The sequence below is a fragment of the Lepisosteus oculatus genome, chromosome 8, assembly GCF_040954835.1.
Source record: "Lepisosteus oculatus isolate fLepOcu1 chromosome 8, fLepOcu1.hap2, whole genome shotgun sequence".
In the NCBI taxonomy this organism is placed as follows: Eukaryota; Metazoa; Chordata; class Actinopteri; order Semionotiformes; family Lepisosteidae; genus Lepisosteus; species Lepisosteus oculatus.
In genome coordinates this window covers 9,681,812-9,702,045 of record NC_090703.1, presented here as the reverse complement: position 1 = coordinate 9,702,045, position 20,234 = coordinate 9,681,812, and the positions used below count along the sequence as shown (strand labels likewise).

The 20,234-nt window shown below is 42.9% G+C and overlaps 2 protein-coding genes across 2 annotated transcripts; one reads left to right on the top strand and one right to left on the bottom strand.

The window, feature by feature from the left end:
* Window positions 1–363: 363 nt before the first annotated feature.
* Window positions 364–6,664, bottom strand: fam161b (FAM161 centrosomal protein B). Its single transcript, XM_015350195.2, has 9 exons — window positions 6,282–6,664; window positions 5,162–5,499; window positions 4,170–4,726; window positions 3,484–3,821; window positions 2,917–3,044; window positions 1,758–1,925; window positions 1,413–1,512; window positions 999–1,162; window positions 364–787 (listed from the first exon to the last, which is right to left on the bottom strand). Exons 1-9 carry the CDS (start codon window positions 6,405–6,407, stop codon window positions 718–720), a joined length of 1,989 nt encoding a protein of 662 aa, XP_015205681.2. The 5' UTR covers window positions 6,408–6,664; the 3' UTR covers window positions 364–717.
* A 228-nt stretch (window positions 6,665–6,892) lies between these two features.
* On the top strand, window positions 6,893–19,784 carry coq6 (coenzyme Q6 monooxygenase). Its single transcript, XM_006632372.3, has 12 exons — window positions 6,893–7,288; window positions 7,830–7,964; window positions 9,609–9,667; window positions 11,461–11,587; window positions 12,783–12,913; window positions 13,292–13,399; window positions 14,108–14,170; window positions 14,600–14,707; window positions 15,404–15,606; window positions 17,714–17,829; window positions 18,305–18,471; window positions 19,175–19,784. The coding sequence occupies exons 1-12, from the start codon at window positions 7,072–7,074 to the stop codon at window positions 19,202–19,204; spliced, it is 1,464 nt and encodes a 487-aa protein (XP_006632435.2). The 5' UTR covers window positions 6,893–7,071; the 3' UTR covers window positions 19,205–19,784.
* Window positions 19,785–20,234: the final 450 nt, after the last annotated feature.

Below are 20,234 nucleotides of genomic sequence, written 5' to 3'. Positions count from 1 at the left end.
CATGAGACGTCTGTTTGTTTCACTCGAATTTACACAGAGTGCCTGGGTGGCTCAGCCTTGTCCAGTTCCTGCCAAGGGATAGAGGGCCAGTCCGGCATAGCTAAGCCACTAGAATAATACCGCTCAAGTGACTGAACAGATGCGCAGTCTCTCTGTTATTCTATTCACAATCTGTGGCATGCCAGTTACTTTAATACATAGCAGGCCCAGGGCATGTTGCTTATGCAAATACAAAGAAAACCTTTTTTTCTGATGTATTTTTGAAAACATGTTTTACCTTTTTCACTCAATATATACAGACTTTACATTGAATAAAATAACAAGACTAGTTACAATTTCAGTATTAGAATGTGAATTTTATTAATATTATAAAATATTTTAATATTTAACTTGCATACACAGAAGATGAACCAAACACAACCAAATACTTGTGATCACTTATTAAAAAATATTTTGTTAAACATTCAACAAGTCGTAACTCGTCTTACCATGCTGACCCATGTGAATGACCATATTCTATCATTCTTATCTTTAAAAGGCATATTTAACACCTTTAGAACTGATGGAAAAATAAAATCAGAGGGTTGTTTAATTCAGAAGAGGTTTTTGTCTATAACTTGAATCTATACATACTGTTGGTGAATACAAGTGCAGATCTGCACAGCTGGGAAATGTACAAACTACTCATTATAGTCATCACGTTTCTTCCTCTTTGGTTTACTTGGTCTCCGCATTTTCCTCCTCTTCTACTGCTTGGTTTTCCGCTGAACTTCTCACACTCTCTGTCCTGGAGGAAGAAATTCCAGGTTTGAAGTTAATTATACAGTAATTATGTACTGAAGTGGATTGGCTACATGCTCTTCTCGTGCTGGTGACGTTTGTGATAAATGTATATTACATGCTGTATGTGAGACTGTCACAGAAGAACCTGATGCAGTCATCTCTGATCTTGGCTCAGTTTGTTATGTGTCATCAGAGCCCGTCCTCCTTTTAAATACCTGCGATGGGTGTCATGAGTACTGCTTTCGGCATCCTCCTCATCAGATAAAAAGGGGGGTGCTTCCCCTGCTTTCTCCCCTTTACTTCTCACAAATTGCTCGTTCAGACCGACCTCCTGCAGCGTGTCTCTGTATCTTCGTTCTGCCTCTGACTTTGCATTTTTCTGGAAGGATAATTTCTGTTCAGAGCCTAGTGAGATCCATATTCCATTGCATGAACTGCAAAGACCTGCCAGACTAAAGTACCACGTTATTCTCAGATGAGTTTGTTTATAAATTATTTTGCCTTTTCACTTATCAAGGAAATACATTAAATGTCTTCATGCTTCAAGCAAAGACTATTGACTATGACTGAACAGCACAAATCATTTACAGACGCATAAACCTGTGATCAGAACAGAAAGGTAACTCTACCTGTGTCACCTGTTCGAACAGGTAGGGGCGAACCTGAACGCGAGTCTTCATCTCCTGCAGCTCCTTCCTGTACTCCCTCATCCTCTGCTGGTCAGTCTGCCTACAAGGCAGAGAACAGAAAATCAGCCATGTGCAACCTTGTTTAAGAGTTAAGAAAGGTTGCACGGCTCCATGAGAAAGTCCTAAAAACTCAAAAATTCGATTCACTTCAAAAGCCAAATGTACAGGTTAAATGAATATTAATTATGCTTGAATGACATTTTAGGTTGCAAACGTTGTCACTCATTGATAGGTGTATTCTATCTGAGGGTCTTGCTTGACATACACGTGACATACTCAGCACACCTGTGTTGCTTTAACTTTTCCCTGTAGACCTCTTTTAGAGACTTGTGTGGGTCCATGGATCTGGCCCGCGTAGCCACAGTTTTCTTCAGTGCTTGAGATTTCAGCCTGTGCTGCTTCATCCACTCTGTGTTCTCCTTCTCTCTGTTCTTCTTCTCTTCCAAGGAGTTTCTGAAGAAGAGAAGCTGAAGATGAATGGATAGTCTAGAACAGGGGTTGGCAAACATTTTAGAGCAAGGGCTACAAAAAAATGTTTTACTAACCTTGCTGGGCCATCTGGGTGAAATCCTCTATCTAGCCGATAAACTCACCGACTGGAATAGGTTGTGTTTCTCCAGGCACATCTCCTCTGCGACCTCTTGCATACACTGCTTACTAAACTCACTGTCCGGGAAGGGATTGGCAGCTGCTGCTAAAAGCTGTGATACTCGATAACTAGCTCGGGTAGACGCAACATTTTCTTTGGATTTTCTCTTGAACAGTTTTTGCTGCCCCTGAAGCAACTTTTTCAACTGTTCTAATTTTTCGGCCCTCTGCATCGATCTTTCTTTTTCTCAACATGGCAGGAATATCTTACAGTTAGTCCCTTGTCAGTTATAATTTTTAGAACAGTTTGAAACGACCTGCTTTCAAACAAGAGAGCGTACACTAGACGTCATTTGCGTGACTGAGCCGTTCACAGTAAGCAACAAATATCCAAATGAATTTACGGTAAGAATCAGTTACCGTAACCTATGTAACCTGGGTTAAAGCTGACGTCTGATAGGCTAAAAGTAAAATGCATTGTGCAATAGGTACTGTTCTGCAATTCACTGTTAGTGCTGAGAGAGACCAGCAGAGCTAACAAGTAGAGGCCACTGGCAGAAGATTTTTAATATCTGATGCAAAAAGTAACCCTCGAGATTCAAACAGTAGGGAGCTGCGGGCCACTCAGAAAAGTTCAGCGGGCCGTAGTTTGCCGACCCTTGGTCTATGACATAGCATTGCATGGCATGAAATGGGTCCACTCCTAAAATGGCACAGAAATTCACACGCTTTGGTCTTCATCATCACAAATGCATATTCCCTACGGATACAATGCATGAACGCCAGAGCATGCCGACATGCCAGATAACTCCGTACTCTCGGCTCGACTGGAAATCTCCCCGGGGTCTGCGGATACCTGATGGCGGCGTGACGCCTCCTCTCTGCGTCTGTGATGTAGGTGGGAAGAGTATCTGCTGAAAGCGACAGAATGCCGCTGAAAGACTGACGCCTCCTGACATGTGCCTCTCTCTCAGGCCCCTGTTCCTAAGGGATGAATGCACAAATAAGATCTGCAAAGTACTTCTTGTTGTTTCAAAGATTTGATGTCCTTTTTTATCTGAATATCTCCAACGATTCAAAGTACAATTTATCGATGTCATTAGCTAATTCCATTAACTACATTGTGAAATTTGTACGCTATTTTATGCAAATCTCGGTTTTCTTATGGGCTGACCATGCTGTAGGCATGCATGTTGTTTTGCCTTATGATTAACATTATGCATTACTATACCTCTGTATGCTTTTACCATAGTGTCACTAGAATTAGCTGCATTTTACACCTCCTTAGCTGTATGCCCCACTAAACATGAGACTGTTAGTGCTGAAGTATGATCTAACTGAGCTGACAGAGCCAGGCAGCTAATGTGTAAAACAGAAACTGCCTTGTGCTCCAGCCCACACTGCGATGGAGGAGCTGGCTCACCTGTGTGGGCTCCAGGGACTTCCTGCTGTGCCTTGGGGGCAGGTTGGAGGTACGTAACTGGAAGGGCTGACACCTTGTTACATCTTTCTTTTCTGCCGTTTTCAAGGCCTTCCTCTGGAAGGCCATGTACAGCCTGTCGAAGTCAGGAGCCTGGGCGTTGGTGCGGGGCTGGAAGCTGGGCTTCTCCTCCAGGAATCCCAGGGCCTTCCTCCTGGTCCGTATCCCACAGCTCTTCTCCTGGTCTTTTCTCTGGGGCTGGATCTCAATGGGCGCCGAGGAGCTTTTCAGCATGTCTGCGGCTCTCATCTGGATACGGATCTTCCTGTAAAGTTCTTCCTCTAAATGGGGCACATATACACGCAGGTCGGTTTTTAGATTAACCTGTCTTCTTTTGTGGATAGAACATCACATGTGCGACACAGGATCTTAGGAGGGACTGAGGCAGTTTAAGATGGAAAAAATGTGCATGCAAAGCTGCAAATACAGCCAAAGAGCAGAGGCAGATTGTGTTTAAGACATGCTTTGCATTATGATCGCTTTGCATACAGCTACAATGACTAAATGCATGCTATCAATCACAAATAAACTAAAATTATTTAACAATACACCAAAAAAAATGATCTTGTGCAGACCAACGTCCACTTCTTTTGTTTATTTCTTTCTATCGTGTGTAGTCAGCTCATTACCTTTCAGATGTTCGCTGACTCCTGGGTCCTGGACGGCCTTAGGGATAGTCTTCTTTGCTGCTGGTTTCTTGTCGTCCTTCTGTGAGGCCGGGCTGCTGGCCTGCAGCTGCTGTTTCATCTCCTCCTTCTTTTTCTCCTCCCTTTGCAAGAAGCTGAAGGGTCTCTGCATGGACAGCAGGAAGTCCTTCCTCTGCTGCAGGCCGGCCTTCCTCAGCCGCTCGTGGGCCTCGGTGATGTCCTGGTACAGGGGCAGGAAGACGTGAGCAGGGACGGGCGCCGCACGGAACTGCTTCTGACACTCGGCTTCCTCTGCCTCCCTCCTCTCCGCCAGCCTCTTCTCCAGGTCCTGCGACACTCTGGATCGGAGCAGCTGGGATCTCCTCTGGGCGTCCCTGAGGGTCATGTTGAAGGGCTGGGGAACGGTCAAACTCTGAACCCCGGCTGCAGAGGTGCTGACAGGCCTTTGGGAGCCTTTAGTTTGAGGAGAGACTCTGGAGCCTCCAGCTTCCTGGGACCTGAGGTCACTAAGGGAGCAAGATCTCCTCAGGCCTCCCTCCCTGTAGGAAGTTTAACAATGAATAACCTACTTACAGGACTGGAATAGACAGGGGCATGGACACCAATTCTTGTCTTTTAAGTTGGAAATATTTCCAGTTTTCAGAGTAGGTATATTTGCAAACTTGAATGTTCTTTCATTAATGACTTCAGAATCTTTTTGCACTTGGTGCCACCTTGGGTGTATTTGCCTCATCATCATCCCAGATAAGTTTTTGAAAAATGAATAAATCACATATAGTGGCCAGACTGTGACAGTTTTTTTTTAGCTATTCAATCTTTAGCAACAAAATTGCCAATCAAATGACCTTGTAATGTATTTTTATGCATATTTTCTAACTTCACAATTTCACCTTGAGTGTGTGAGGCAACTCTCTACGTCACGTAAGTTCAACTGCAAAATCACACATCGTCTCGAATATTCAAAGACGCGTCACCTGAAAGAAGATGTTTTGCCAGAAGTGGACTGGATAGTTCGCCTCTCGCTGGGATGGAAGAAGTCTTCGACGTCTGCCCTCTGTTCCGTCTTCCTCTCGTTGCCTGAGGAGACCAGGGAGTCCTGCAACAGGTGCTGCTGGTAGAGTCGGCCTGTCTCCAGCAGCCTCTGTCTGTGCGCCTCCTTCAGGACCTGCAGCCCGCGGTAGAAGTCTTGCTCCGACGCAGTTGGGGCCTCTTCCTGCTGCAGGAAGGCCAGAAGCTCGCCTGCCTTCCTCCGGGTCAGTCTGCTGTCCCCCAGCTCCTCATCAGACTCCGACGAGTCCTTCGGAGCAAAGCCCTGCAACGCACACATCATGGAAGCTCACAAATAAGAGCGAGAATATACCCGACGAACAGATACAATCAGATAATGGCGAGGACGGGAAGAGAACTGCACCTTCTTTGTGTTGGAACACAACAAAAGGTCGCAAATGAGAGGTGTCCATTCGGCCAATCTAGCCCAAACTGTTTGGACTAGATGTTCCAGTGGAGTTTGGACAAGGTAATGCACTTTTGCTGTATAAGTGAAAAGACACCCCTTGTATGGTCTCTTCTTCTGAGCCGTGAGCTTTTAAAAGGCTACAGTACTCAGAACCATCAATAATCATGCTCTTCATAAAAGTCCCATGATCTCACTTGGTGTCACAACGCTCGTATTTTGTGTTCCTTCCCTAATGTACATAACTTTATTGTACCTAACTTTAATGTACCCAACTTGTACAATTGTATATGTCATATATAAACTAAAGGATTTAGAAAAAAAATGTACTATTTTACCTATTATTTTAAAAAATATATTGAACAACACAATGCAAAAAGTAAAAGTGATGATAATCTGCACAATAACATGCAAATCATATCTCCAACACGTGCATTGCAGGGCTTGAGCTTTCGGTTGCCATGGGAACTGAAAACAAGCGTACTAGTCACAGCACCATGACACATTCTCATCGGGAATTACATTAAAGGCCTAAATAATTCTACAGATATTATCTCCAGTGTAGGATAATGATAACAGTGAAATGTCTGCCATTAAAACGTCGTTATTAAGATGGTAAAAAATAAAAGAGTGGAAATAACCTGATACTGAAAGTCTGAGGATTCTGTCGTTGAATCATCTTCATGTTTAATGCCCGCCTGGATTTCATTAGAGGGGGTTATGTTTTCTGGATGTTTAAAAGCCGAAGAGGTATTGGATTCCGGCATCGGAAAACGTCAATTCGATTTCTTAAATTAAAAATACGCAATTTTTTTCTTCAGTGCCCATCTAGTGTCAACACCACACATCAAACGGCTGATGCGCATCCCTCCCCTCCGCTGTGTGCGATTGGTCGCTGCCTTACCTAGGTTGTGTCTTCTGATTAGACACCGGGCCTGTCATTTTATTTCGCAACCTTAAAGATACAGCGGGTGATTTTATTTCACGATATGACTGAAATGAAGGGAATGAAACTATCCCTGTATTTGAAGGGTGTCATGGAAATATTAAACATAGTATTGGAGTATTTCATTATTTTGGAGAAAACAAGAACCAAGTTAATAATGTGTCGTGTTTTGGAATATATTTGTTAAACCACGCAATGTAAATGTCTTCTTGGTGTTGAAAGGGGCACTCTTTTTTTAGAAATATTACTCCGTTTATTACCAGAACGGAAACCCGCCTCTTCTCCGCGATTGGCTGAATTTGACACAGGAAGTGTTTTCTGCAGCCGTGTTTAACCTTTTCAGTCAGTATGTCAATACAACACAAGACGGTAGATTATGTCTGCGCATAACAGGGAATTGTAGGATATAGGATTTCGGCTGCTCTTCACGGTTATAAAACTGAACACATTCTACACACTGCCCTCGAAACCGATTTCCCAGAGGGATGCACTTTCTGACAAAAGCCAAGTTTGTGTTACAGGGCGGCGGGCGGAGGCTTGCTGCTGTGCACTGTGTGGTTGGGATACGAGCACTGAAACGAGTTTTCCACAGCTCGAAGTGCACTGAACACGGGGATCAAGCGAGCAGGGGCGAAAATGAAGTCTATGATGTCATAATTTCTGGAGGTGGGATGGTAGGCACTGCTATGGCCTGCGCCTTAGGTGAGCAGAAACGTTGTCTTTGTGTTCTGGACAAAAAAAAAACCCAACTCACTCGAGTTCTTAAACGGATAGAACTGTGCTTTTCTTTTTACACACAGCAATTACCCTAAATTTCCGATTGTCACAGTTCTAGAGTAAAAGCCTTTTTTACCCGTCGGGGCCCCACTGTATGAAAAAGCTGTCATTTAGCTAGACAACCTCGCTCGGATGCTTTACTGACTACAGTCTCTACAATCTCGCACCTGAAGGGTGCACTTTAGTAATTGTAGTGCCGGGGTAAATTCTAGGTATTTATGTTTGTAGGTTGTTTTTGCCACCTTCGGTAATACTATACGGAGCGTCTATATGCAGCGCAGTGAGCTACATGGTTTTTAAACTAATGGCAGATTTTGATATCCTGTGTCTCCACTAATTAAGATTTAGCGAAGAATAAAGCAGAGCAGGCTTCTGTAACGGTCATCTCGTGGTCTTACTAATGTAACATACCTGTGCATTTTGACCTGTTCAGAAAATCCAGTTATTTGTTTTGTTTCCAATACAGGTTTTGATCCCAATTTAGAAGGAAAGAAGATCCTTCTTTTAGAAGCTGGCAATAAGAAAACTCTTGACAAAGTACCAGAGGCATACAGCACCAGAGTGAGCTCCATCAGCCCTGGCTCAGCAACTCTTCTCAGTAGTATGAGCAGCACTTTCTCCATATACTGTAAAGTCTAGGACTCGGTGATGTAGTGATGCATATCCTATATTGCCATATTGTGTCATTTTTGTTGATGATAGGAATATCATGGGGTTGGGGTTGTGGGATGTCTTGTGTGGTGGTGACAATAACTCTCAGGACACAACAATATGAAAACTCTTCACCTTTATCTACTGCAGATCTTGTACAGGCAGTTTTTACTGACCTTCACCCTCTGAGCATCTCTTGAAGAGAATAGTACACAGCAGCCTACCTCCAAACCTCAAACATTTACAGGGCATGAATGCTACTGCAGCAGAATTGCTACAGGATTCGAGATTTCTGAGGCTTATATACATTACTTGTATATTCTGCTAAATCTATATTTCTTTAATAAGGGAATGGGGTAATTATTTTATAAGCTTCCAGTTTTTCTGATTTGGCCTTCTCTTGTTAATGTTTTGAGACCCATGAATGCTTGCTTCTGCTGTCTGTCTCCTTCATTCTTTTTCTTGCAAGCCATAAATGTGGATGATGAAGTTGAATTTAACCCCCCGACCACCATCCTGTACCACCAGATTGAGATATTCTTGCTAGATACGTTGAAATACTTTTAAAGTATGTTCTCTTTACGTGATTCTTCTTGTATATTGTTGATTTCTTGTTATTGTTAATTCTCCAGTTCTAAAGTTTTCCCTTTAGTCTGGACATTCCAGTTCTTACTTCTGTCCAGCCTCCTCTGTTGTCCTAACTGTGAAAACAGTCTTTATAAAATAAAGTCAGCTGCAAGCTGGAACAGAGAAAAGCATGTACATTGCTCACAGTTTATAATGTTGACATAGTGCCAGTTATTCTTTCTTTTTATGTCTAATAAATGTGGCTGACACTGTATATCCAAAGCAACTTACAGTATATTTGCATCAATTTAATCAGATGGGCATGTTACTGGAGCAATTTAGGTGACACAACTTGCTCCAAAGTAACAGCAGCAGGGTCTCGCCTGAGATTTGAACCCATGACCCTCCAATTATAAGTCCAGAACCCTGAGCATTGCTCATTCCTTAGTCCCCATGTTCACCTACCTACTGTATATCTACACTTATCACCTGTACAACAGCGCCAGAGATCACTGTCACTGCCTGTCTCAGACAAGGAAGATGTGCCCGTGTAACCTTCTGAGTTAACACATTTTCTTCACATAGCACATTTTGATTTCCACGTAGCTTTGCTTTGCTTTTCAACAGCTCGTCTACAGCAGCTTCCCTGTATGTTTTGTCAGTCTTTTTTCGCTCTCCTGCAATTTGCTCCTCGGCTTTTGCAGATTATGAGTCTAGATATTGGTGCTGTGTTTTCAGTGCTGGAAGGAAACTAAAAGCCACAATAGGGTGTAGGGTTTGTAATTTGCAGTTGGTAGGTAGATCAGAAATTTGATTTAATCTGGGCTGAAATCCAAACAGGTAGCAGAGCTGATGGTTTATTACTGTTGTAGCACGTAAATTGGGCATCTAGCTTTCACATGAAATTGAGTGCATGTCCTTTCATTTCTTGTCAAACTGTATTTTACTGTGTCGTGCAGTAAGGATTCATTAACAGTTAAACAGCTGAGAGCAGTTTCTTCCCTTGACTATCTTTTGTCTCCTGTAGGTGTCGGAGCTTGGGATCACATCCTCAATATGAGGTGTAAGCCATTCAGGAGGATGCAGGTGAGATTTTGACTTCTTGCAGTTTTACTTAAATGCACTTTCTTTTCCAAACAAAACTTCAAAGATTCTCTAGTGGCTGTGATACAGAACCCATAGGTGTAACAGTTTTTATGGACATCTTAAAATCATAAAAGGAAGGCACAAAGATGAATTTAACCACAAAGCTGTGGAACCTGTTTTACATGGCTGATACCATAATCCCCAACAGGCAACAGTTTGTGTTGAGTCTACATAGTGAATATGTCAAAATCCTCTCCAATGTTGCCTTTTTCTTCTGCTTGAAAACCACATCTAAATCTGATAAGTGCATATAATCAGCCAAATAAAGAAAGCTTTGCCTCGTATTACGTAGATTCTTGTTATTCTTTAAGCCTTTTAAATAGGGGCTACCTTTTTTGTATTTCTTTGTTCTGTCACAGATATGAATATCTTGGCCTGTCTTTTTATGTTATCACGTTTCACTCCCTAAATCTACACCATAATGTACAGTGTAATTTTCCAGTGGTTTGTAATTGTTCAGAATGAAAGGCAAGCTCATTGGTGGCTGAACTGAACATTTTGTACATTCTGTGGTGTAATTTATGAAACATCAGAAGCCCAGTAAAGACTTGGATGCCACAGTACCGGAGGGAGATAAATTTAAAGGGATATCTATAGCTCTTCGGCTCTCTAAAGGTCAGGCTCACCATGCCTCACTGGCCATAGGCCTAAGTATGTATTTATTAGAAGCATATTTAATAATAAAAATAAATCAATAGAACATTTTAAATAGGAGACTACCTCCCTTTTTTTCTAATTATAAAATTCATGTGAAAAAGCAGGGGGGAATGAAAAGATTAAAGTGAGGATTACTGCAAATGTCAGCAGTAAAATGACCATGGTTTACTGCTGTGGTCATTATGTGGCCTTCCCTCTAAGATGTGGCCTTTTTGTACCAAATCTGAAACCCTGTGGTTACTGTTGTGGTTGGGGATGTCATCGTAAAACGCCGTATCGTGATATACCTCTCCCATAATATCCTAACCACAGGTTTTTTTTCTTTACTTATGGTGGTTACCCTAATGACAGCATACAGTGGGACGGTAGCGCTTAAAACTGCCCAGAGGCTGGCAGGGTAACGTATAGTTATCATCCCAGAGTGCCATGCCAGCAGGGCATCCCTTCTTCTGAGTCCCGTAAAAAAGTCATGAGGAAGAAGGAAAAGGGGAAACCATGTAGCTTAACATAGTAGGATTATAAATAAATCTGCTGGAGTCTTCTGTCTTCTGCAGTTGGTCCATGTTCTGTGGTTGTCTGGGGGGGTTTGAAAAAAGAGGGGTGGGCGGTATGACGGAACCCTACCCAGCCAATTACTTGGAACAAGAAACCTTGTACGGAGCAATTTTTGATGAGCAGCAACAAGGTGCAAGTCTGTTTATAACTGATATTTGCTTCAAACATCATTTTGCACTTTCACAGCACCTCCTCTCTTTATAGTCACCTTTGGGAGCTCTCTAAAGGGGGCCCGCACTGCTTTCTGTGTGTTACATGTGAACAGGGCAAGTTGATGGAGTCTTCCATTTTCTTGCACTTTTAACTGTTGGGGGCTGGGGGAAGCACTTTGCTTGATTTAATGAATCTGATATGGAAGCAAAAACGTTGGAAACGTATTCACACTCCACCATGGCTTTGCTGCAACAGAGTTGTGGTGAAGGCAAGCCCTCCTGAAACCAGGTTAACATCTTGGATACATTTGGGAGATCAGTGATGGGCGGGGAAATTCTGAACTGAACTTGAACTCGTTTTGGTTTAAGGTTTGGGATGCCTGCTCAGATGCCATGATTACCTTTGAGAAGGACAGTTTGGAGGACGAAATGGGATACATCGTCGAGAATGACGTTATCATTGCTGCTTTGACCAAGCAGGTTGAGTCGATGCCTGGTAGGTGTGGGGCTCTTGAATTGCTCTGTTCGTGAAGATTTCAACAACGAATTTTCTGTTCTGAACTGAGCTGGTCTACATGGTGCAGCTCTTCCCTTAGTCAAGCATGGGTGTCCTCCAGATGTTTCCTCCTCTTGTCCCCGAAGGATTTATTAGTATTTTCTCAGTGTCTGTTTATGAGTTCCACTTCAGCTCTTGGATGCATCTCTGTTTTTCCTGCTTATTCAATAGCAACTGTTGCACAGCCGCACATTTCCTTTGGTAACCCAAAGCAAGGGTCAAAAACGTTGACCCAGACAAGTGCTGCGCCCCACTGACCTACTTTATGCTGTCATTCGCCCGAGTTTCTCTTAAGGACACACAAGTGCTGACAGTGTATTGTTATTAAAAAGATTAAACCAGAGCTATTGTTAGGATCAAACTAAGTAATGCTTGCCATTGCCATGAGCTGTAAATGTTCTTTTTCTTTGTTGAAAGAGTGTCTGCTGTGGTTATTGTGTGGAAGACATCAGAGTGGTTGTTAAACACTCTCATTTTACTGCGCATTAAAACTGAGTGAATTTGCTCCTTATTTTCCCTCTTCTGGTTTGCTTTGTAAAGTTTGATTGAACTTTGCTGATTGCAGCACGTATTTATGGAACAGCTCAGATCATCTCAGTTCTTGAGCCATTCAGCTCTTGGTTGCAGTCATACGTGTGCTGTGGAAACTAATTACATTTGCGTGTAACCCCTAATTACATTTGTGTGCTTTTAAGAGGTTTGCAGGTATCGTGCTGGGAAGACATAATTTCATTGCACATTGCAAGCCGTGAGGGATGCTGAGAAAAGTGGGCTTTATGCAAATGTAAAAAGCTGGCACCAAAAATGGTGAGGCATGGTTGACTGGTAGATAAACACCATTAGTCCTGCCATGTGGTTAGCCAAGCCCATTAAGGCAATTGTCAATCTGAGCTTGGCAGCTGTTTTCTGGCAGTATAAAAGCCTGTGTCGTTTTATGAGGCGGTTTATAGTTCTGCACTTTAAGTCACAGCCAGGCCTTGCATTCTGGAAAGTTAAAGAAAGCCTTCATGAGTGTGTTGGGCTGCTAAGAGGTGCTTACCTGCGGGTTCCTGTGACTTGTCCTTTGCTGCGATGTTTTCAGGCTTTGTACAATTTCAGTGTTTAACCCGCGGCTGCGTCCCTCTCTTGCCCTCAGATAAAGTGACCGTCCAGTACAGGAGCAGGGCTGTGAAGTACATCTGGCCCCGGCCCTTTCAGGCAGCTAATGCCATTCCCTGGGTCCAGGTGGAGCTGGCAAATGGGCAGAAGCTGCAGACGAAACTGCTGGTCAGTTTGACATTAGCGGCATGTCTGTTGATGCTGAAAAGCACTCCTATGTGTACATCCGCCAGTAGATTCTGTCTTCATGCACACTTCTATAGAGCACGCCCTATGCTTTATGCTTGATGTACATTACTGTAGCTTTTAGCCCATTTGTCCCGTTATCATGTCCTGGGAAATAAATATTGCATTTAATAGCACTCCTAGATAACAAAGAACCAAGCCGATTTAAGTTTAAGTAGCGCTTTTCTAACATAATTCTGATGACCCATGCCTGACAGTTTTACATTGTGTAAGTAAGACAGCTTACAGTATATGAGTTATGAGAAGTAGCTACCCCGTAGGTCTGTTATCATCAGTGGCATGTCGTTGGCTATTTTACAGATTGGGGCTGATGGGCCCAACTCTATGGTGAGAAGGGACACAGGGATCCCCTTGGTCAAGTGGAATTATGACCAGTCTGCTGTTGTGGCTGTGCTTCATCTATCTGAAGTAAGTGATTTAATTTGTGGGCTAACGAATAGCGAAGCGCACCAGTAGTAATTAGTACCTGGTAGGTAAGTTCGCTCTAGAGCAGCAGTGCATGGTCTTGGCTCTGGAGAGTTGGGAGCTCTGCACTTTTCACAGGTTTCGCAAAATCCTCAGCAGATGAACACCTGGAAAAAAAAGTCAATTTCTGCTTGGGTGGAGTCAGTGAAAGGTGTGGTGGAGGGTGCGGAAGGGGCCTCCATGCCCCTCTAGTAGCACTAATCACGGCTCTGAACCAGCCAGGTTGTAATGAGGAAAGTGGATTTGGAGTCTAGCAAAGCCTGCTTTGACGGCGCAGGGTGTACAAGAGAAAGCAGGTCAAAACAACATATTAACTGAAAAATCCATTAGCTCAACAGTCTGTGGAGAAGGAAGTGGGGTTCATTACAAACCTGAAATTTATGGCTTAATTGCATTATTTGAAGTGGTTTGATCTGATTTGATTGATTGGGAGAGAGGAGCAAAACTCAGCATGTCCTGGCCGCTCTGTGAACCACAACACCTCAGGAATACGCACAGCTGTGCCAGGAGGGTTCTGAAGGTACTTAGAGGGAAAACCCAGGAATTTATCCTCTTTTAATTACAGCAATTATTAGTCACATTGTCTTTCCCTCATAATGATTTCTCTGTCTTGACTTCAACTGACTTTTCTAAAATAATTTTCAACATTAGCCCACAGAAAACAATGTTGCCTGGCAAAGATTCCTCCCAACTGGGCCTATCGCAGTGCTTCCAGTAAGTGTTTTTTTTTTATTCCAATATTTTCTCTCTCACTCATACTTGAAGTAGGGCTCAGGCCATGTAAAGTAATGCATGAATTCCATTGTAGGCGGTGCGTGGCATTAACATCGTCAGAACTATATGAAACATTAAACCGTCACTGTTGCAAACTGCAGTGTTTTAATTTGCAATAAAATATCTGAATGCATATTGCAATGGTATATTTGTGCATATTAAAACTGTTTCCATGCAACAGTGCATCATTAAAGTTGCTGCAGTAGTCTGAGCAAATGCTTAGCTTTGATCTTTTTCCATCTGTGAAATTTATCAGACAGTCAGAGAGAGCTTTTTATATGAAAAACCGGGGTCTCTATGCAACAGTTTCATTAGAGTTTGAAAAACCTGCCTGTTTAATTTTGCTTTTACTTTCTCCATCTGTGAAAGTTATCAGACACTGAAAGCTCATTGGTGTGGTCCACCAGCCATCAGCACGCAGAAGAGCTGCTCCGCTTGGATGAGGAGAGCTTTGTTGACGCAATCAACTCTGCGTTTGTGAGTTTCTCTCTCTGGAGTTGACTGCTTCCAAGCGAGACGTTGTGCTGATCTAATGTGTTCTGCTAATGTCTCGACTTTTGCATGATTTAATTACCAGCTTTAACTCAGACAGCACTTCACCCTCACCTCCTCCCTTAAATGGATCAGGTTTGTGAACTTGATTGCTGTCACATGCGGCCCAGCAAGTTTCTGTTCTTTTCTGTATACTGCTCTTACGTTTACACTGGTTAGGCCCTTGTTTACACACTTACAGTACCTCCGCAGGTTAGTGAGCTTAGTTTACTTCCTGTCTGCTATTTGATCTTCACTTTTTTGGAGTGTATTCATTTTTATTCAAATGTATTTCATTTCCAAGCCCGTAGTTTCGGCTTTGATCCTCAGCTGGGGAGCTTGAAATTAAAGAGTCAAGGTCATGTCGTTCCAAGCTTTGCTCGGTTTGCAGCATGGCTGCCAGTGCCCAGCATCAGCCTGAGATATGTGTTTAAACTAGATTTGAAACAATTAAAACTTATGCACAAGTCTTGTTTTAATTAGCTCAATCCTTGTTTGTTATTGCCTGAACTGGGCAGCTGTGGAAACACTGGTGGTTGCACATCAAGCAATTGAGAGGAAATAATATATTTGTGTAGTCACTGTGGTGAGTGGAATTCTGTGTCAGCAGTCTTATCTCTCCTCCTCTTTCTTTTCCTGTAGTGGAGCAATGAGAACCACTCAGAACTGATTGAAACTGCAGGCACCCTGTTCAGATCTGCACTATCCGTTCTCATGCCTTCTGGGACTTCAGCGAGGCAGCTGCCACCCAGTGTCTCTGGGATTGGGGCGCAGAGCAGAGCCATATTCCCTCTGGGCATGGGACATGCTTCTGAGTACATCAGGCACAGAGTGGCACTCATTGGGTACGTGCTCTGCCGTTGCTGTTCAGTGTAAACATTTGCATTGCATATGAACAGGGAGACTCACCAGGATGTTCACCAACGTTGAGATGAATGTGCTTCAGTTCCATTGTAACTATTTACCATCGTAGCAGGTGTGGAATGTACAGAATTGATGTAGTTCATCAAGTAATATCTCAAACATGCCTTATGTGAGTTCAGTGCCAGTTCTAACCATCTTTTCAGTGTGCTTAAAACTGAAACCTATCCTGTGCACACTGTCTCTTGACAGCCTGTCTTACACTGAGGCAGGCTTGTTATTATTGCTGCAGAGATGTGGGGGAGGATGATGTACATACTTATGGGAAGAGATTAGCACAAGTTTAGTTTCATATCGTTCAGTGTTTGTACCAGTAACCTTAACCTCTGCTTCATTTCCTAATTTCATTTCCGTCATCACGTTGATGAGGAGATAATCCTTGCACACGCAGAACCCATGACAACAGCCATTTTGCAGAGGGTTATGTTTGTTCAAAATTGATTTTTAACAAGTATACTTAGGTTTTGTTGAAATCATTGTAATTAATGGTTAACCATTGTGGTTCGCATAGCAGTACAGGAAGATGGCTTTTATATTGAGCATCAAAAGAAGCTTATCGTTCCATTTTTGGATGAAAGTTATTCAAAAAATAAAGTATACAGATTTTGGTTATTGATTGATAGCTTGTGGTATCATGTACCAATTAATTGATCATGCATAATCCACTAAAGCTTCACCTCATTAGTGTGAGAGTTGATTGGACACAAGCAATGATGCGATTTCGGCTGTTGGATGTCATATTGTTTCTTCCACTTTTTAAGAAGCAATATCTTTGTGCCAGAGGTGTTTTGGTGCAGCATCTCGAGTGGATTCTCCAGCAGGGGAGCCAAGTCCTGTGTAGCAGTGGGTCAAGGATTTGTATAGATGGACATCAGAGAGCCTGGTGCAGATGTGCAGAGTAATACGTTGAATGTTGTGTACAGTAGAGCAGTAGATGGGGAGGTCGAAGTGTTATGGAGTGTCTAGTCACTACAGAACTAGCTGCCCTTCTTCTGCTCTCTTCCTAACATGACAACGTTCCAACTAGACAAAGGTCGCCATGCTCCTGGTGGATCTTTCTTACAAGATGAGAAAGTGACAATAATGTTGTGGATCCACTCCTTGCTAGCCTTAAGCCCTATTGAGCATATGAGGGATGATCTGAGACAATATGTGGAATTTAGGTCTCATTCTTGCCCAGGCTCTAAGAGAGGAAAGAGACAAAATCCTACACCACTGCTTCTCCAACTTGGAGCAACGTTTGTCGCATACATGCAGCTATTATTGTCTCTACAAGCATTTGTAATCAGTATAATGAATTTACCCGTCATGTCCTTTTAAGAAAATGTATAACATGAAATTGACAATTTGTTTTAGCTCTATGTTTCCTTTGATGCTCAGTAGATTTTTATTATTATTATTATTGTTGTTGTTGTTGTTGTTGTTGGTAACAGGCATAGTAGTGTCTCGAAATACATGACTACCTGGAACTTAAATTCAACAGGTTACATTTTTGATTGGTATTTGACTCCAGTTGGACGGTGATTGGCATCTGCCAGGAGGAGAAAGACCAGCTTGAAAATGAAGTTCACCAGCATCACAAATCTCATTAAAGCCTGGTTTCCCACACTTAAAATTATCTGTTTATGTTGGCTGCAGCTGTTCCTCTTGAAAAGCCACCCTTGAGGTCCCTTTCCTTTCAGGATATGTTCATCTATTGTTGTCTGATGGAGCTGGAGTTCATTTTGGTGTTTCTGTGGCAGCTATGCAAAATGACATGTGGCGTGCATTTCCACCCTTGGCAGTTCCTGTGTGTTGCAGAGTGTAATCAAGAAGAACTGCACATCTCTGCTAATTATATTTGCAACAAGGACTTCAGGTTAGAAGCAGATTCACCTGCGGTGGCCAAGACCCACAGATTCCAGACAGAGCTTTCTCCCCTGCGATCTCTGGATAGCCCTTGTCATGATAGCCCTGTGACAGAGCTCCTGCCCAGAGACATGACCTCTTGGTCAGAAGCGGTCAGTGAACTGGTGCCTGTGGGTTTTGCAGGGACGCTGCCCATCGAGTGCACCCGCTGGCAGGCCAGGGAGTGAACCTTGGCTTCGGGGATGTGGCGTGTCTCACTCGGCTCTTGAGCCAAGCGGCCTTCAACGGAAGGGACCTGGGTGAGTTACCTGCACTCCTCCCTGCACCACGGCATGAGGAAAACAGTGTGAACTGTTTCACTTTTGATAGATCGCCAAAAAAAATAGTTTGTGAGGAATTAAAATTTCCAGGAAGGGTTCGATTTGTTGAGGAGCTCACCGTGCCTTTCGATTCGTGGAGTGTATGCTATGAGTGTGAGAATTACCCTCGGCCGAATTACATTCTTGCAGGATTCAGAATGCAGTTTGAAAACCGCTTACCTTACCTTGAAAACACTAAGTATTTCAGTAGCATGGACAATGGGATTTGGCAATTTAGCCAAAGAGCTCTGCTAGGACTCATTTCTAAAACTGCCTCGTAATCAGTGCAGCTTTTTCCCTCACATGAACAGTACAGAAGGCCCAGGCTTCGTTAATGGAGTCCACTCTGAGTCTTCCCAATGCCTTGTCCAAGAATTGACTTCCAGCCCCTTTGCCCATTCTCTGTCTTCTGCAGGAGCCATGCAGCACCTCCTGGAGTACGAAACGGAGAGGCAGAGACACAACCTGCCAATGATGGCTGCCATAGACCTGATGAAGCGCTTGTACTCTACCAAGATGGCTCCCATCGTGCTCCTGCGAACGCTTGGGCTGCAGGCCACCAATGCCGTTCCTCCTGTTAAAGTACATTGCGGTTCTTTTGATTACATGCTTGCCTTTTCCCAAATATGTGTAATTTACCAAGCCATTGTATGGTCATGAGCTGTGGTCTTGCTATGTTTAGTACCGAGTTCACAGTTCCCGAAACTGTGTGGGCGGGGTGTGTTCCTCACCCCACAAAGTGTACCCCGGCTTTGGCGTGTTTCGTATGTTTCGTGTGCGCGCGATGTCACGTACAGTTCATGCTTGATGGCTTCATTCTGCGCCGGCTAAACCCACCCCGCAGCAAACTGGAACTCTTTGCCAAAGGGTGCAAAGAAATCAGTTTTCAATTAAAGTGCCTGTCATTATCCTAATCTAACAATGCCATAAAGATTTCCCAGACTGACAGGGTTGCTGTAGAGCTTGAAAAGAGCTGTGGGCTAGAACTCATTTGTGTGGGACAGGGCTTAAAGAATCAGGCTTACTCTAACCCTACTGTTAGAGTTCTTTTCTTGATTTAGTGTAACTGAAACAGGGTTCTCTTTTTTACATGTTCTCTTCTATGTATTTTTTTACTTCTGTATCTTTTTTTCCATGGGAGCTATTTCTATAAGATCTGCCTCCTTATGATGGCAATTTCCATAAGTTATGCGTACCACACAATGGCATACTTAATAGATATTGTAACATATGCTTTCATTTATAAACTAAGCTAACTTTGAACATTTTCTTCCTTGTCTTTCAGGAACAGATCATGGCCTTTGCCAGCAAGTGAAAAAGAGATGTGATGTATCCTTCTTGGTGAATGTTAGCAGAGACTCTCAAGAGTTTGCCTTGGTTGTTGCCAATTGTGAAACAGAACACTTGAAATGCAAGTTATTCAAAAGTGTATGTTTTATAACATAATAAAGGTATATTTTAATCTTTTCTAGCTTTTTATTTTATTTTGAAGTATGGAGTAGTTTGTCAAATGAATTACAGGTTGTGAAAGTGGAACATAAGAAATACACATGAAATGCTGAAACTACTGATTTCCCTCATTTCAACCTGTCAGTTGTAATTGCGTGTTCTGTGAATGGCATCACCAAGCCTGCAGTTGTGGTGAGAGGAGAGAGTTGAGGAGTGAGGTTAGCCATCACCATGCCACTGTGATGAAAGGTGATTTCCAGTCCTATACTAGTTTGTTTGTTTTGATGATTTTAATGTATTAGGCTGACATCTCTTCTCTCCAGTTTCCAGACCTGAAGCCTTTAAATGGCCGCAGATCTGTTATACCTTTTAAAATGTTACATTGATGATATTGAATTGTTACATTTGCTTTGAACAGCAACAGAGAATAAAGCATGGAAATTTAACTTTCAGCTTTTGTTTTTCTCGCATAAAGGATTTTGGTCATTTCTGTTTTGGTGACTCTGCAAGCGTATTTATCCTGACAACGTTCACAGCTGCTCTGTTTTCCCTCCCACAGACCAAAGCCACGCTGGTAGGTTAATTGGCTTCTGGGAAAATTGGCCCTGTTGTGAAAGGAAACATGAATGTGCGCGTGTCTGCGTGTGTTCCCTGTCATGGACTGGCGTGCTGTCCAGGGTGTACCCTGCCTTTTGCCCACTGTTTGCCAGGATAGGCTCCGACTCCCCCATGACCCTGAAGTGGATGAATTGGTTAGAAAATGGATGGATGAATGGTTGGTTGGATGTTCACAGCTAAAAGGGTGTTCAGTACATGACCATTTTACTGCTGTAGCCTGTCTTTCCTAGTTTAGTTACAGGAATGACATGTACAACTGAACTAACTGAAAGTTCTAG